At 47.9% G+C, this 15738-nt stretch overlaps 1 protein-coding gene across 1 annotated transcript in view; it reads left to right on the top strand.

Moving 5' to 3' along the window:
* Positions 1-15738, top strand: part of ebf3b (EBF transcription factor 3b) — a 70149-nt gene that overhangs the window by 43535 nt on the left and 10876 nt on the right. The window contains 2 exon segments of the mRNA XM_062401509.1: positions 4779-4909; positions 5033-5159. Coding sequence (XP_062257493.1) covers positions 4779-4909; positions 5033-5159 — 258 coding nt within the window.

Below are 15738 nucleotides of genomic sequence, written 5' to 3'. Positions count from 1 at the left end.
TTAAATCTTATGATTTGCCACGCTCCTTTTCTTTTAGCTCCTCTCAGACATCCCATATTTTGTAACTTTTTTTTAAAAAACCAAATGCCTACCATAGCTGCCTCTAGTTCCTTCTACTCTTTTGTTCCTCCATCACTCTCATTGTTTAAATACTTTCTAAGTTGCTTTTTGCCTCTCTCATGCTTGCTGTCCCTTTTTTCTTGACTGGAAAGAGTATGCATTCCTCAGAATCATTTCGATATCGCTAATGATGGTGATGATAACGCTCTGATTTGTGATTTAAAAAAATATATAAACCACTTCCAGTCTGCTAATGCACCTACATTTGTCCTAAAAGCCGCTGTGAAACATGATCAAATTGCTCAAGAATTTGGCTGTGAGGTCAATTTCCTGTCATTGGCTCTGCAGTGTTAGCTGTGAGAGAGCTGAAACAGGGGGAGGAAGGAGAACGAGAGACAGGGAGGAGGGGGGTGGAGTGTGGAAGGGTGGGTTGATGGTGTGTGTGTGTGTGTGTGTGTGTAGGTGGAGGGATTGGGGGGGGGGGTGGGGGGGGGGGGGGGGGGGGGGGGGGGGGGGGCGCTATGAGAAAAAACAGAACTTACTGTTTTTCCTCCAACTGATTCCATATGATAGACTGATTGCCTGCTCAGCCAAAAAAGAGAGAAAAGACGGACCACCAAACCATGGGAAATCCAAAAAGTAAAATGCGCCAAACATAACCCTGTGACCCTGGTGGCCTCCGCTCACAGATGGGAGCACACGCAGCTGAAAGACGGTTGGAAAAAAAGAAAAAGAATAAGAAGGAAAGAACTGACTTGGGCCAATTGTGCAAATTGCTTATCTTCAGATTTCAAGAGCCAATTATGGCTGGGCAAACAGTTTATATACACCACTGACTAAAACAAGCTTCTCTCCACATTAATGGGCATTAATGGTTCTATCACCAAAAGCAAATGTAATGTTTAATACAACAACGACTAATAAAAAAAAAAAGGGAAAAAAATTACACGACTAGACAATTAATATATCTCAGTGCTCTCTAGTCCTAGTGGGGGGAAAAGCTAATCTATTTGTTTTTGTCTTTATTAATGACTCCTCTACTGGAGAACAAAATCAAATAATTAAAGTCCTGCCCGGAGCACCGAAGTCATTATGTTCGCTGACGTTCTGTTTGTGTGTTTCACGTTTATGACACGATAGGTGTGGATCGCCTAGCAACCAGTTTCTTAATGAGGAGAGCAATTAAAGAGGTTGAGCCCTCGCCTCCATGTTCCCCCGCTCCCACGAGACCGTCAGTGTTTGGTGTATGTGTGTGTCAATGTACGTGTGTGTGTGTGTGTGTGTGTGTGCCTGTGTTCTTTACAGGTTACCCCAACCCATCCTTTTCTTCCTCTCCTCACCACACTCTTCAAAGCAGCCGAGTGACGCCCCCGTAAAGCCAGAAAAAGACGCTATTGTCAACCGCCCAGTTGAACATGTCTTTGTCTGATAACTTTAAAACACCTTCCCTCTGCTAAAGCCTCTTTTTTTTTTTTGTTTTCCTCCCCCCGCCTCCCTCCGTGACTCCGGCTCCGTAACTAATTTAACATGCATCAACGGCGATCGCTCGCTTTGTTTGATTCACCTTTTAATAAACAGAGGTGTGACACGCGAGGAAGGGCCGCTCACTAAAAACAAAGTGATGGCAGCCTCTTCCTGCGTGCAGCGCTCTGACAACTCGCCGGCAGACGGACGGCGTGCTTTAAATTAGCAACACATTCTTCCTTCAGGAGTTCACCGGGCGAGAAGCCTCAGATATGTGACTGACTGACTGAGGCATCCTTCCTCTCAGCTTTCACTGCACTTGCAGCCCCCCCCCCCCGCTTGCCTTGCATTGATCAAGACGTGCTGCCCCCTATTGGTGCGCAGGCGGGACAGCCCCCCTCGGATGACAGACCCCTGAATCCCCACCATGTGACATTTTTGTTCACTTGTGTGGATTGTCACACAACAAGCATATTATGCATTCAGACACGGACGTGCTTTGTGGCTGCCTGTCACTCAAACATGTATAGATTCAGGCTCAAAGGTGCATAAACATGCTCACAAATAGTCGAGTCTTTCACACACACGCAGCATCACCCCCCACACACACAAACGGCACAGCAGCGGCACACACACGCCTCTCTCTCCCTCTCTCATTCTCACTGTCACACACACACACACGTTCCTTAGCTCAGTTCCACCATTATAGAGCCCCAGACAATATAGGAGACTCAGCATAGAGCCTGCAGCGCCTGCCTCATTTGCATGCCAAGTGGCTGTAATGCTGTTAGGGTTTATGCAATAAAGACAAGTGAATCCAGACTGCTGGGCCTAAGAGGAAGAAAGAGAGGGAGGAGAGAAGGGGGGAAAAGGAGAGGAGGAAAGGAGAAAGAGAAGGGGAGACTAGGAGCGAGAGAGGTTGAGAGTGAGCGAGAGGCAGTGAGAGCGAGAGAGAGAGAGAGAGAGAGAGAGCGAGTCAAAGGGAACAGATGGCCCAGGGAGAGGTAAAAGGTATAATCCCATCAGCTGCACTATCAACCGACCATCTGGACATCCCACAGCACAATTACAACACATTTCAGCAGGCAGAACAAAGGACGGCTTCGCGGGGCCACATCAGACCTGTTTGAGTGTCACAATACTAGAGCCGGGACCTCCTCTGCTCAGATCTCAGATCAGTTTTGACGTCCTCTACAACCAACCCTAACCGGAGGGGAGAAAGATTAGGACAGATCACAGATCAGCTGCCCCGGGTCATTACACGGCATTTGACGACCTAGAGATAAACTCACGCCCGCAGACAAATAGATAAGAAGAACACGTCGTCACAGAAGAGAAACATGACATATGAATCCCCAAATCGTCCGTGGACCACGGTTTGCGTAGACTCAGTGATGCAACACGCAGAGCAGGCCGGGCCCGACTCTTTGCATCCTCATCCGTCCTCATGATGCCTATCATCTGCTGAGGGGGCATTGTGCGTGTCTGTCATCAGATCGCCTGTGCTGACTGTGTAATCCACTTCTCCACGGTCCCCATTCAGCACATGCTCCCCTCTCTGTCTGTGCATTGAGACATATGCAAATTTCCAGGCAGAAGGGTGGACGGCTTAGGGCCTCAGTTGCTGCCTCTCCATGGGTCTTTCTGTGTGTGGGAGGGGGGCACTGGGATTTCCGAGGTGGTGCATGTGTGTGTGTGTGTGTGTGTGTGTGTGTGTGTGTGTCTGTGTGCGCCCGTGTGTGATTGTGGATGCTTGTCGGAGGTTTCAGGCCGCAGCTGCCCCCCAACAGTCGCCGACGCCATCAGGCCCTCTTCTTGCCTCCTCCTCCTCCTCCTCCTCCTCCCCCTTCCTGCCCCCCCTCGCTCTCTCATCCCCAAAGTCAATTTGTTTACAGTAATTTTGAAGGGTGAATTATTTGCTGTAATCGTCCGCACTGATGAAGGTCAGGCCCTTAGAGGGGGCCCGGCATGCCCATGGAGGGTTGGTCCTCTTTCAGACGCTCTGCTTCGCAATTAAGGAAAGCAAATGTCACTCCTCCAGGCCTCACAAATGAAAATCTGTACGAGGTGATTAGCATGAAGTCAACAGCGCCTGTTAAAGTCAGATTCCCTGTAGTACCAATGTGTGTGTGTGTGAGAGTGTGTGTGTGTGCACTTTACGGGCAGGGAGAGAGAGCAAACATGACCTGAACAGACCCAACAGCAAGGCAAACAAAGGGAGATGTCTTGTCTGAGGTGATTCATACAACAATGGCCCACTGTGATTTACTTACTGGATGGAAAGGATAATAGAGGTGTAGAAGTGAGCTTGTAAGGTGAAAAGGAACTTGCCAGAATAGTTGCTCACATTTTGCCGGTGCAGGGAAAAAACATGCACAATTCATAGTGTGTTAAAAGATATTGATGGAAATAGATTAAATTTGATATTGCTATTTTATGGCGGGCTGTCATGCTATTTCTGTTGTAAACACGGTGTTGTGCTGAACACCATATTAAGGTAATGCATCAAATGACAGTGAACGTGAGGCCCCAGATCACTCAAATTAGATTATAATAACAACCCAGGCTGTTGATGAATGGCAGAGCGACGTTGCAGAAGTCATGCCAGATGAAAAGCATTGTAATAAACAATACGGAATGGATTGAATCGATCACAAAAAGAAAAAAGAAGGAAAAAAAAAGCCCAACAAACTGAATAATTCATGAGTGCATTTCACGTTATGAAACCTGAGACTACAGTCGCTGTGTCGGCACTGTACAGCATATGCAGAACAAAGGTAATGAAATAACATGCACCGGCAAAGCTTTAGCTTGTCATTTCCACTTTAACAGCCTGTATCCTTGACTCATTTAAGATGTGTTCAACTTTGAAATTTTTACTGTACATGCCGGTGCATGCTTAATCAATTCTGATAGCTACATTTGCCCTGACACATAATTTGCTCCATCAAATCATTTTCCTGGCGAGCCCGGCGTTTAGCCTTTGTGAAGTGGACCATTTGAAGGGTCTGCTTAACTACACCACTCCAGCGCGCTGATAAATGATTTTGATTCTCATGCCTTAAAGGACAAATCCATCATTTTTTTTTTTTTTTACCAGGGGGCAATTTCCATGATATGACTTTGTGAGAGAGACATGGTGGGCTGAATGTGGAGGAGGTGATGCTGCAATGTGTCTGTGTAGAAAGAGACATGGCCCCGAATGTTGAAGTCTGGGTGCTGAATAGACTCTTCTCTTTGTCTTGGATAAGCAGCCACCCCGTGCATCAAGGCAATCAGCCCAAGTGAGGGATGGACCACTGGAGGAGCCACTGTCATCATCATAGGGGACAACTTCTTTGATGGCCTACAAGTCGTGTTCGGCACCATGCTCGTATGGAGTGAGGTAGGATGAAAATTAGTGATTCAAAAAAAACTGTCAAAACTGCGGAGACAAACTTTCTTGATAACGGCTAACCCTTTGCAGAAGGCTCATTATTTCTCTGCTCCTCTTCCCTCTGTAATCCAGCTCATAACTCCCCACGCCATCCGCGTCCAGACTCCACCTCGGCACATCCCCGGTGTTGTGGAAGTCACGCTGTCCTACAAGTCCAAGCAGTTCTGCAAAGGTGCCCCTGGGAGATTTGTCTACACTGGTGAGTCCAAAAAAAAAAAACCTTTCTCTTTTCTACAGGCTCCCTCTTCTCCCCCCAACCCTCCCGTCTGATGGAGCCCTCAGCCCCAAAGTCCAGGCGCTATTAATGGACTAACCAGCGCCCTTGCTTGCTGAATGCTAAATGTGTGAGATCTGCACGGCTAGCGAGAGACGTGTTTTCGCGGAGGGGCTCCTACAAGTGCAACTCGATCCCCCTCTGACCTGCCATCGTACAAGGGCGCTGCCAAGCTCTGTTAAACTCAAGCTGTCAGGATAACTCGTTCTGCCAAGTTTCTTAATCTGCCCTGTTGTGAGATAGATAATGCTTTCTGCTAATTTGCAGATCTTCTGAGGCAACATGTGGTTTCGTTTCTTTTTTTTTCTTTTACGAATCAGATTAGAAAAGTAATACCTAAGTTAAGTGGCACGGGTGTGGGCAAAGTTATTCATAGGCAAAGGAAAGTGGAGGCGACAAAGATGTGTGTGTGGTGTGAGGGAGGGTGTGTGTGTGTCACACTTTAAGTAAGGGATCTGATTATCTTGGCTAACAGAAGGAAGTGGTGGTCTTATCTGTCATCATTGGTGAGGAGACAGAGGTCGCGGGGGTCAGAGCCTGTCTGACCTGGAAGCCTCTGTCTGTTCCAGCCCTGATGGGCAGAGTGAAACGGGGCACCCCCGCTTCCCCCAGGCCTCCAGCGCAGCCGTGGCCTTGAGCACCTCAGAATTGCAAAGTGAGGGCTCAGCAGCCCCCCACCCCCCCCCCCCCCCCCCTCCAGCCCCAGCCCCTCAAAAAAAAAGAAAAAGTCCAGACCCCTCCGTCCTGGGGCAGCTGTTTCTCATCAAGTCCCCCCTTTCTCTTGCTCCCCAAACCTCCACCGCTACCCCCCCCAGCCATCCGTCCCCTTCTCCTCCAACCGTGCAGTCTGGCCCAGCTCTCCTGCATTTAACCTCCCTTGCAGGAGCAGAGCAGAGGCCAACAAGGCACCGGGATAATGAAACAGGAGTGTAGTGTGTGGCTGCGTTAAGTGCATGTGTGTCTGTTTGTGTGAGCGAGCGAGAGGGACGGGAAGTGTGTGCGCTCAGCCTGCGTGCGTGCGTGTGTGAGTACATGTGTTACTGCACAGCCCTGAGAAGGTGTATAAGTTAAGACATTAATGGCTTCTATAGCACCCTGGTGAAAGTGCCAGGTCCCTTAAGAACAGACCCCATTAGTCACAGAGGCTAAGCGGATTGGGATGATTACCATCAGGTTTTTACTGGGGAAACGTGTCCCCTTCTCTCTATCTCCGCTGATCCCACCCCCCAATTCTTCCTCTCTGTCTTGCCCGGGTTCCTACTCACTTCCAGTTAGTATAAAGATACAATTACCCCTGGAGGCAACGGTGGTACAATTGATTAGTGCGGTGAATTAAAAGAGAAAGTCACCAATAGACAGGTCCGTCTCCTCTGCTCTGCTATTCCCTGTGTGGCTCACCCTGATTGTACGAGGGGTTGACGCTCGAGAGAGAGAGAGAGAGAGAGAGAGAGGCCGTTAAAGAGAGCAGAATGCATAACGGCAGAATTGGGTATCGCCGAGTTCCATATGTACAGTAATTGCTACGTGAAAGGATGTTAGCTACTTCTCTCACACATTAAAAAGAGGGAATGGGCTGAAGCAGTGAGTGCAGACATTGAGTGGATCAGGTATTTAAGAGTGAAACAGCTCATTTCCAACCGGAGCGTTTCTGCCTGTGATACAGCACTTGAACAAATGGCATTTGAAAATGACCTGGAGTTACAATAGCAAATTACATGGGCTGGAAAAAAGGGCATGCAGCGCCATGGTGCCGCCTGCGAGGCACCGAGTGTCATATTGGAGAGCAACATGTGCATATCAAAGGTTTAGTTATCAAAGCTCATGGCTTCAAGCGTGTCTTGAGAGCGCGGCTCGAGGGGAGGGCCTTTTTAGACCCCACTTTTTCCATTTTTTTTTCATGTTGACTCTTCTTGCACCACCACCCTAATTGTGGAGATTTACCTCGGTCAATTTAAGAAATTATCACAAATTACCAAGAGTCAACACAGAGGAGACTGCAGTCGATTCGAGCAGCGGTGGGACACGTCCTCATTCGGGTTAGCACCCTGGAACGGCTCCAAAACTCACAATCCATTCTCAGAAAGAGAGGCGTACGTCAAATGATCCTGTAGCCATTGACTATTGAACGTTTAAACCAGTAATGTGACCAACAGATATAACATATAAAACTTTACTAGGCTGTACTTTACTGACTGCTCCAAACAGCCTATATCTGTACTTTAATTGCCACATTTTTTTTAAAGGAACGACATGTCAGCTATTTCTTTTGCTTTTTTTTACAGTCTTTACCTTTTTACCTTGCAACAAAGTGCTGTCCCTTGGAGGTTGCTAGCTTGTCCTCTGTCTAATCCATGTATTGGTTATCCATTGGTCCGGACAGGACTGGTAGAACCAACTGTCAGCAAGGTTGTAGAAAATCAAAGGAAGAAAGTCCAGGCTGAACTGAGTCAATACTTTATTATACTTTATGCTTTATTAAGCCCTGCAAACAGCACATGCCGGATTTATCAGATATCCTTTAAAGGGAAAAGTCTCCATTTTCACCCTCATTTGCAGCCTCCTAACCTTTTTTTTTTTGCTGCATAGTCACAGCAGTCTATGAAAGAGTAAATCATAAATAAAAACTTTGACCGTACAATTTATCCAATTTAAGCTCCTAATTGCATCAGAGCTGTTGGTTTCCTAGTTTCCACGAGAGCTCCCCTCCAGGGGCAACGATGCAGGCCCTTGGTAATATGGTTCTGCAAGCAGCCCTAACACACTCAGCCACTATTTATCCTAATCAGTGACATCCACATAACCAGGATTGCTTAAAATGAACCCCTTCCGCGCCCCAGAAAACGCACATTTACCGGGACCCCATTTGTCATGGGTAAATTGAGGGTCAGTAAACTTCGCCTGTATCCTCCAGTGGGGATCCAGGACATGCATCATAACGTTAGGAGAGAATGATTGGCGAAGGCGAGCTGTCACACATTTGTCAGGGGGAAGGGAACATTATTTGCTAATTTCCCAAGCTGGGCACTGACAGGGTGCTTCGTCTTCAGACCTTTGTTGACCAGCATGGCTTCTCGGCTATTAGTACAAGTCAAGTGTTTTTCCTTTTTTCCCTTCCTGTCCTCACTGTAAAGCGGCAGTAATAAGAGCCGTGCGTTCGACCTCACATGAGCAGCGGCACACTGGGTGAAGGATTTTGGACGCTGCAGAATGCCCCATACAGGGAGCTGCTCTTGCCAGGCCGTAGTTGAGGCCAGACAGCCTTGAGGGCTGATGGATCACAAAGTTTCCCCCGTCAAGGTGACGCTATCGACTCCACTGCACCAAAATCTGACAAAATGGGTATGAGGCAGTCATTCATCAACATAAGGACAAAGAGGTCATGTGTGCTTCACTCAATACTGCTGGAGATCAAGAAATGTCAGTCCGGTAAGGGATGGAAAAGGAAGATGATGAGAGGGCAGGGGGAAGGTTTCTTTTTTTAGTTACGCTTCGACTACAATTACTTATTTTGTAAATGTATCTGTCTTTGTACAAATCCAAACTGGCAACCGTTTTTTTCAACAGCACAACATGGATATGAGTAGTGGTAATTCCCAGATGGAAAATTAAACTCACATCCTGTCCCACTGTTAGAAAGAGGAAAAACATGTTTTGTAGTTTTGGACCCTCCTCTTCCAAAGAAAAAATGTAAAAATAAAATAAACAAACATAGACGTCTTTATCGGGTCCCATCAGATCGGGCCCTGCGCTGCTCGGCCTGTAAGTCGGGCCTGGACCAAGGTCTCCTCCCCGCCCTGCCGTCACTTTGAAGTCCCAGACTCAGAAGCAGATCAGATGGAATGCTTCCTTTTCATTTCCTGTCCTGCAGGGTTGGGTGTGGTACTCCACTGGTCGCTGGTCAGCGATTGGGGTGTGGCCAACAGCAAAGATAGGCTATAATGAAAGGCATTCAAGGAGGTATGTAAACAGATCATAGACGAGGACTCGCAAAGACAAACCAGATACTGAACACAAGCTGGAAATCCCTTAAAGTTCGAAACACGGCAATTCAGATTCAGGCCTTTTCCTATTGGTCAAAAAACTCACTGACATGCACTAATAGCTGGCTTTGATGTGTAATGGGAATGGACACGATCTGTAGGCAACAGGTTAAAATCTGCTTCTGGTCCAATTCGGAAACGACACCTGGGCATACAACAGAACCGACTGGTAATGGGAAAAAGGTCAAACAATTTTGCAATTTTATTTCTGTTTAAAAAACACTCACACACCCACTAATTTTGGTGTAAAAGAGGTTTTAGAAACCAATTTTACTTTATCTGCAGATTCAAAACAGAGAATCCCCCCCTGCAGTATGAAGTGCTACAATAAGAAGAGATGACATAGGCATTTACAAATGTCATCGCCACAGTCAAGTGGGTTGTAACCAGTTGGCACAACAGTTTTAGCATGTGTCAAAGCATGTTATCCACTCGCCATATCCTCATACCTGCCCGTCTCATTACAACCCTGGTATTTAGCACCAGCTCGGCGGGAGTGGGAGCAGACACTCGTTGCCAAGTTAGATGGGCCCCGGTTTGAAGGCCTTGCTGGAGCGAGTGTGGAGCGCGACAAGCTTCCACGGAGGAAGGTCCTCGTGTCCATTTAGAGGGCTGACGTGACACGTGCTCGCACTCCCCCACTGTCAGGCAGCTTGTCAGGTAGGCTTTGAGAGGCACGCTGTGGCATTATTCCACAGCGTGTTATCAGCAAGTGACCTGTGAAATCCAGCTCCAGGAAATTGATTGAAATAAGTACTTGCAGTTGAGCATGTAGTATCCCCCCCCCTATTACATATCTCTGTGAAATATATTGTGGGTAAATTTCAGAAGAAAAATGAAAGTACGCAAGTGGTTTTTTTTCTCCCTTCCCTCCTCTCCCAGTAAGGAATGGTATTCATTGATTTAATTTTAATTGGACCCCCTTTTTGGTCCCACAGTATTGTGAGAGGTCCGTTTTGTAATGGCTCTTAAAATGGATTGTCCCCACTAAGTCCCAGCATCAGTCCTCTGCCACAGGACAGATAGACACAGGCGGCAGGGAGGTGGGTGGGGGGGGGGGCTCTTGATAGACGAGTATTTCCCCCCCCCCCCTCCTCTTTTCCCTTCCTCCTCTTCTTGCCCCATTTTCAGTACGATCCACATCCAACAGGCTTTAAAAGAATTCCACTCCCCCCTCGCCCCCCCCCGCGCGCTGCCGCATTTTGATTGAAATTCATCGGCAAGTTTATTGAGAAATGAATGAGGGAGGCAGCGCGGTATTGACTTTGAGAGGAAAACACAACTCATCTTGAATGAGGGGGAAAACGCGGCCGTAATTTAGCCGCCATCGATCCGCGCCCCGTCCATGTATTGATCTTCATTTTACAATATTAATTTGCGCTTGCAATCAGCTGTGAAGGGAACCCATTTGATTTCTGGTGGCTGGTAATGTGTGAAAGTCCGCCGGCGTCCTTCGAGAAGTGGCACACATACTTGAGATGTCATCTAAGAGGATTGAACAGGTGTCTCTGGCCCTTTCTAATAATACAGCCCACATGAAGGGAGGCTGAAATTATGGATCCTGCAATCTGTACCATTGCTCCCTTTTAACCGTGTTAATTACATTTTATCTGTTGCAGGAGCAATATCTGCCGGAGACTGTAACTGTCTCGATTCTTTTCTTCTTTTTTTTTTTCATCTGTATTGGCTCAAAGTTCATGAAATTTCAATGATCATTGATCTGTCCCCATTGATCTATCCTAACTGCAAATTTTAATTTCCTGTTCATCTTGAGACTGGATGGAGATGGAACCACTCAGCGGTAACTGGCTGCAGTGGATGGAGATGATATGGTCAGTGTCGAAACAGATGAGGTTTGCTTTGCGTGGGTTTGCTGTGAAAATTCCAATTTGGCTTGGTTTGGTTTTATTTTTCGAGTGTAAAGATGGTCTCTACATCTGCATGCGTGTTTTCTATTCTCTCAGCCGCAACTGGAACGTTTCCACACCGCGCAGCTGTAGCATGACGTCCGAGCTCTTCACCTTCTCGTGTGCACAGGGTTCAGTTTTAACTCCTTGCGGTGACAGAGGTTTGCTCTCTCTGTGTCTCCAGCGCTGAGCAGCCGCCAGATGAGGTCATTACGTGTGTTGATACGGCTCTGAACCGCATCCGTCTAACCGACTGCAGGTGCCTAGGAGGCCTCAGCTCGACTGTTTGACAAGTCACAAATGCAATAACACTTAAATGAACTTCTGCCTGTGCTGTTTATCTGTCTCCCCCTTTTCCAACTCCCACTCCACCTCTAATTTGTGTTAAGGGGGAAGAAAAAAATAACTGCTCAATGGTGTAGGAGGAGTGGAGATAAGCTCGAAGCAGTTAAGTATAATTAGCGAAAGTAATAGCTGGCAAATGGCAACAAGGCTAGGTTTTTATCTCCTGGAAAGATAGAGTTATCGTAATAAGCTGTAATGGCTGGCAGGAATGCTAGTACTCTGGTGCAAGCCTCCATTCAGCCTCACCGACTTAACAAGGAACAATTTCCCTTAAATTTACTGCTTTGCTCAAACATTTCCCCATGTTTATACCCCGATACTGTAAGTCAATACGCCAGTTCAATCCACTTCCATATAGACCCAGGGCACACAGCAGTGTATCGCCGTGTAAGCACTTCTGGCTGCCAACGTCGGCCATGTTACACTGTTCCTGCAGAGCGGTTACTCATGTCCTATTTCTAGGGAACACGGAGAAGGAGCAACAGACCCCACTCAGATGCCATGTACACGCCATCCACTCTACATTTTAAGTAAAGTGGCTGGACTGAGGCGGCTAAAGGGGCTCTCAGGGAAAATGTGTGAGGGGCATGAAAGGCCGGGCAGATTAAGGCGTCAGATCAAAATAAGACTGGGAAGTGCACATTCCAGGCCGAGGAATTCCACTGAAGCCCTGCCACGAGCGCTGGGGCGCATGCGCCATATTCAAAATTGGAAGTGATACGGTCACAGCTGCACACCGAGGCATGCATTACATTTCTTCATATTCTGAAACATGATCATTCACTCTCAAGAGTGAGAAAATTACTGAAATATTCATAAAATATGTTTTCCCCCCCTCATTCTTTCATGTAAAAAAAAAAGCGTCCGACCCTCCAGCAGGTCTGTTTCTTTGTCACCTATCGTGTTAATTCCGCTCATGTGTGGACACAATTCTTTTGCTGTTTAAATCTGGAACATATGTGCTGCCACTTTGTTTCTCTCGTCGCTTTTGTTAAATTCTAATCATCTCGGAAATCAGAGCACGGAAAAAACAAATCTACGGGCGATTACGTCTCTGTGAATGTAACACAAGCAGTGGGAAAAAGAGACATAATAATAACGTAATTGAACAAAACATGTAACCTGTCTAAATCTGAGCAGAAGATGAGAGAAAATGAAAATTCTATTAGTCCATAATGTTCCCTCCGCTCCCCCCCTCCTCGCATGTGCTCTTCATCCCTCCTGCAAAGTATTCAGATGCAAGCCCTGCCTTACCTCCCTGTGTCTCTTTTTCTCTAATTATCCATGAGGTCAGTAAGCAAAATGGGGAAGAAGCCAGGAGATCAATACAAATTATCCCTGAGCAAACCAGTGCTGACAGTTTGAATTGCAGCATATGTTTACCCAAAATCAGGCAATTTATCTTAATATCAGGCGAGTAATGCAGCAGGGGTGAGAGGTCACACAATCTCTCCACCTCATAATTACCCGCCTCTAAAACAGGAAAGTGGTATTGATTGGCCGCGGGCCGGGAAGCGGGCGTGACTGGAACGTGCCAGCGACCCCCCACCCCATCATACCTCCTCCCAGTCACCCCCCCCCCCCACTCCCCCCCCCCCCCTTCACTCCACCTTCCCCTGTCCCTCTTCCCTCCCCTCGGCTAGACTCCCCACCCTGCGCAGGATTTATGGGATGTGTGTGGAGGGTTTCATGTTACCATGCAGCGTCTGAGAACCCTTACAGGAGGGGTAATGTGAGGGGATGGGAGGGGGGGTGTACACTCCCTCCACACCCTCCCTCCCCCCTCCCCTCGCTCTCTCCCTTTCACCGTATTGTGTCGGGAGGACAGGGAGAGGGCCAAACTAATTTTGGCGTGCAAGTGCATCGCGGGGCTGGATTCGCCCGTTACATCTTTAGAGGAGAGTAAAGTTTACGACAGGGTGTGAAGTCGGGACATAATGATGTGGCAAAGATTAAAAAAAGACACGGGGCGAGGAGGTGAGAGCGAAATAAAAAAAAAGTGTGTGGGTGGGCGGGTGGGTTGGGAGGGGGGGGGACGGGACTGTCACTGTGTGTGGCGTAAGAGGAGTCGTCCCAATGATTCTTGTAAAAGCTCCGAGGGGGTGAAAGGAAATCTTTTGCTCGCGAGTAAAAAATGTGCGGAGCGACGCGATGAATACACACATAACGCAATTTATTGTCCGGATTGAATATAAGTGCTCAGTATATATCATCAGCGGCTCTTACAGGATTATTGACATTGTCTGTGTCTGTCTGCACCGGTGTACATGCCACGACTACAAAACTGTCAACTCATCAGCTGACAGCACCGTTTAGCGCTAATGCAAGTCTCCATCAGCTGTCAAAAGCATTTGCATGAAATCAATAGCAGATGGCGGCCTGTGTCACCAATTTCATTACGCCGGGGTTGTTACAAAGATCATCTCCATGATAGATGAGACGGCGACATGTGGACATGTGGAGATCATGCCCGGCGCTTGGCCGGCGGCTGCAGAACCCTGAGCCGTGTTTTTAAAACCCAGATCGAGGGAATAACATATTTGTTCACTTCATTTCCCACATGCAAACACTGAACACAACATTGGAACTTCACAAACACTGATGAATTAAACCCTAAACTTTAAGACCACGGGATATCCTACCCTCCGAATCACATTGATAATTATTTCACGGGTCTCCATTTACAGTCGGGCGTCATTATCATCGGAGGGGGCCCATCAGACACGGCACCTCTCCCGACCCCGGTGTCGTCCTGTACTGTACGCCTCTCCGGCTGTGTTCCCAGCATGCCTGGCGGGTTGTGTAGGCCCCAGCTGAGGCAGAGGACAGGAGAGCGTGATGTATCACCCTAAGAGAGCCCACTGACAGCCTCTGATGATGGATGGCCTGATTATGGAGTGCTTTTTACACATACACAATTTACATCACACTGAGCAGCGGGGTCTGGCAGGGGGCTGACATGCACATACACTCTCACAGCCGGGCACGTGCACTTTACACACACACACACACACGGGCGCCAATATGCATGCTCCGGTGTGTACACATGTATGAGTCTGCCACAGTGCATAGATAAGGAAGGAGGTGGAAATAACAAAAGAAAGGGGGCAAATTCCTCGCTACAGCCTTGTCATGTACGATCAATACGGCAGATCAATCCTTTATTAAGGAGAAGATGGCGCCCCCCCCCCCCCCCCACCACCACCCACCACCACCACATTCCGAAGCAGACCTTTTGTCGTTTTTTCGGGGACGCATGATGACATGTCAAATCAGATTTCCAGCAGTGTATGTTGTGGCGTGGTGTTTATTCAGGTGTGCCGGGAGTAGCGGGGCCGAGTACCGCTGTATTTGCGAGGAGCCAGATCCTCGGTATCGATTAGCCACCCTGCATTGTCCATGCTTGAACACATAATTGCTCCATTTGATCACGGTCGAGCTGGCAATTACTGTATTCGGGTTTCGGCAAAAGTGGTGCACGTGTAAAGTGTGTGGGCTGCATGCATGCATGAGTAGGTACAGCCTGTGTGTGTGTGTGTGTGTGTGTGTGTGTGTGAGAGCATGCCCGATGTGTGTATTTAGATGAGAGGGAACAAAAGAAAGACTGAGAAACGTAAATGTTCATTTTCCGGCTGCGACTGCCCGTCCTGTGCTCCAGTGGCCCTGCCTGTGTGCGAGTGCGGGGTGGGGGGGGGGGCGTTCGCTTGCTTTCACGTTCGCTGGTGTTCAGCAGGTTCAGCGAGCTGTGCGGTGTTAATGCTGAAATTACATGCTGAGTAATGAGTGATGGGCCAAATTACAGGCTGAACAATGAATAGAGGCAGGCAGCTCTTATTAGTCTCCATAGAAAGCCATTGATTTATGAAGCGCCTTGCTCGGCGGAGTTACTCTCCTGAAAATGATATCTACATTGAGAAGTGATGTTCTCTATTAAGTCGTTCCTTCCCCCTTTACACCGCTCTCTCCTCCTCCTCCTCCTCCTCCCCTCCGTCTCTCCCCCCTGCCCTCCCTCCATCCCTCCCGCCCGCCCTCGCCTCGTCCTGCCTATGAGTGTACACATGATTGTTTAGAATCAGGCGGAGCTGTAAGGAAGCCTTCAATTACCCATTAGGACTGTCAGACATAAAATGCCCCTGCTCTCACCAAAGTCTGGGTTATGATTCATTTACTTTGTGCCTCTGATTCATCGCCCAATATGCCTCGTGCCCCAGA

The sequence above is a fragment of the Platichthys flesus genome, chromosome 12 (genome assembly GCF_949316205.1).
Source record: "Platichthys flesus chromosome 12, fPlaFle2.1, whole genome shotgun sequence".
Classification (NCBI taxonomy): domain Eukaryota; kingdom Metazoa; phylum Chordata; class Actinopteri; order Pleuronectiformes; family Pleuronectidae; genus Platichthys; species Platichthys flesus.
The sequence above is the reverse complement of the archived record's forward strand: the minus strand, read 5'-3'. Positions and strand labels throughout refer to the sequence as shown.